The following is a 1,747-nucleotide window of genomic DNA, read 5'->3' on the forward strand; positions in this document are numbered from 1 at the left end:
AGGCCAGAAAAGGTCAAACAGTCTCGCTAGGACTCTAAAGGCTCCGCTTTACACACTGAGCCATTGGTTTTCCTATTGGCATTCATCATTAATGTGTTCCCGTTCCTCATACATTTCCCTCAAACTCTCTCATATTACGTGTTACATTAGAAACACAGTGTCCTGGGCTCTACATCAATGTCCTCCACAGTCCTGGAGCAATGACAGTGCAGAGTCATGAGGTGCAGGTGGGTGGAGTTCCTCGTTCAGATGAATGAGGGAGCTCAGTGACTCAGAGAGAACCTGTAGTCTGTGAGCACAAGTTGTCTGGACACAAGACTGACCCCCTTCAGAGCTGGAGAGAAGACATCCCAGCAAGTGGACAGGGCCATGGAGAGGAACCTGAGAGCTGTGCTGGGGATTCTGTGGGTGCAGATTTGCTGTGAGTTGTGCTAAGCTAAGTTCCTATTAGGGATTCTCCAGAAATGTCGGTGGTGGAGAGGGAGAAAGTAGATGAAAATCTCCTGTGCATTCTTCCTCATGGGTGTTTCATGGGGTATTGATATGGGTAGATACCTCTCCCCATTCTGATTTCTTTTTCTGTTTCTAACAGGGGTGAGAGGAAATAATGTGGAGCAGAGTCCATCATTCTTGAGTCTACATGAGGGAACCAATTCTTCTCTGAGATGCAATTTTTCTATTGCCATGACAACTGTGCAGTGGTTCCTACAGGATCCCAGGGGCAGCCTCATCAACCTGTTCTACCTGGCTCCAGGAACAAAGGAGAACGGGAGGTTAAAGTCAACATTCGATTCTAAGGAGCGCTACAGCACCCTGCACATCAGTGATGCCCAGCTGGAGGACTCAGGCACCTACTTCTGTGCTGCTTATGCACAGTGCTCCCAGTAAGCCTGCAGCCTGGCTCCAAACTGCAGCTGGGTGTGCAGCTACAACCCCTGCCCTGGAAGACTCTGTAAAAGGCTTCGCACAGCTGTGGCCTTATCAGATCTCCACCAATTACAGAGAAGATGTGAGGAAACATAACATCTTTGCAGAAGTTCACACTTAGATTTACCTAAATTCAGACTTACGAGACACTGACTGCTTGTATGTCCAATGCTCAGAATCATCATCAGCCCGCAACATTAAAATACACACTCCGTTTTACTAAATGCTTGTGCTAACGTCACAAAATAACCCCACTCTCATATATACTCCAAACAGCAGCTGAGTGTGCAGCTACAACCCCGGCATGGATGACTCTGCACGAGGCCCAATCATTTGGGTCATTTCCTTTGATCAGAAACAGAAAACATTGTTTCTGTCCTTTGTTTAGAGTGCATCTGCCCAAACTTCCAGATAATTTGTCAAATATGAAGTTGATAAAATTGTTAATATTTAGATCTAATAAATTAAGCTGTAGGAAAGCAGAGTAAACTAATCTTATTATTTAATCAAGACATCATTTCTACCATGTCCTTGTATTTAAAAATCTAATACATTTCATTATGTAATATGAAACTAATATTTCACATAAAAATTATGAGAGCTGAAAGACAAATGACTCACTAGAGAGAGAGATATTTGCAATTTGTATCACAGTTGTATTTATAGCAATTGATTCTTCTGAAATATTTATACATTTGCAATGTAATATATATATATATAAATTTTCATTAAAACTATGTTTTCAAAAGAAAACTGAAAATTTTCTAAATATCACAATAGGGGATTAAGTCATTATATCATAATTAAGTGCGAGACAATT

General features: G+C 41.7%; 1 gene segment (V, D, J or C); it reads left to right on the forward strand.

The window, feature by feature from the left end:
- The first annotated feature begins 369 nt into the window (after window positions 1–369).
- Window positions 370–888, forward strand: LOC134482059 (T cell receptor alpha variable 22-like). The segment is given in 2 exon segments: window positions 370–421; window positions 593–888. Coding segments are annotated over 2 exon segments (348 nt in total).
- The last annotated feature ends 859 nt before the right edge of the window (window positions 889–1,747 follow it).

This window comes from Rattus norvegicus, chromosome 15 (assembly GCF_036323735.1).
Source record: "Rattus norvegicus strain BN/NHsdMcwi chromosome 15, GRCr8, whole genome shotgun sequence".
Classification (NCBI taxonomy): domain Eukaryota; kingdom Metazoa; phylum Chordata; class Mammalia; order Rodentia; family Muridae; genus Rattus; species Rattus norvegicus.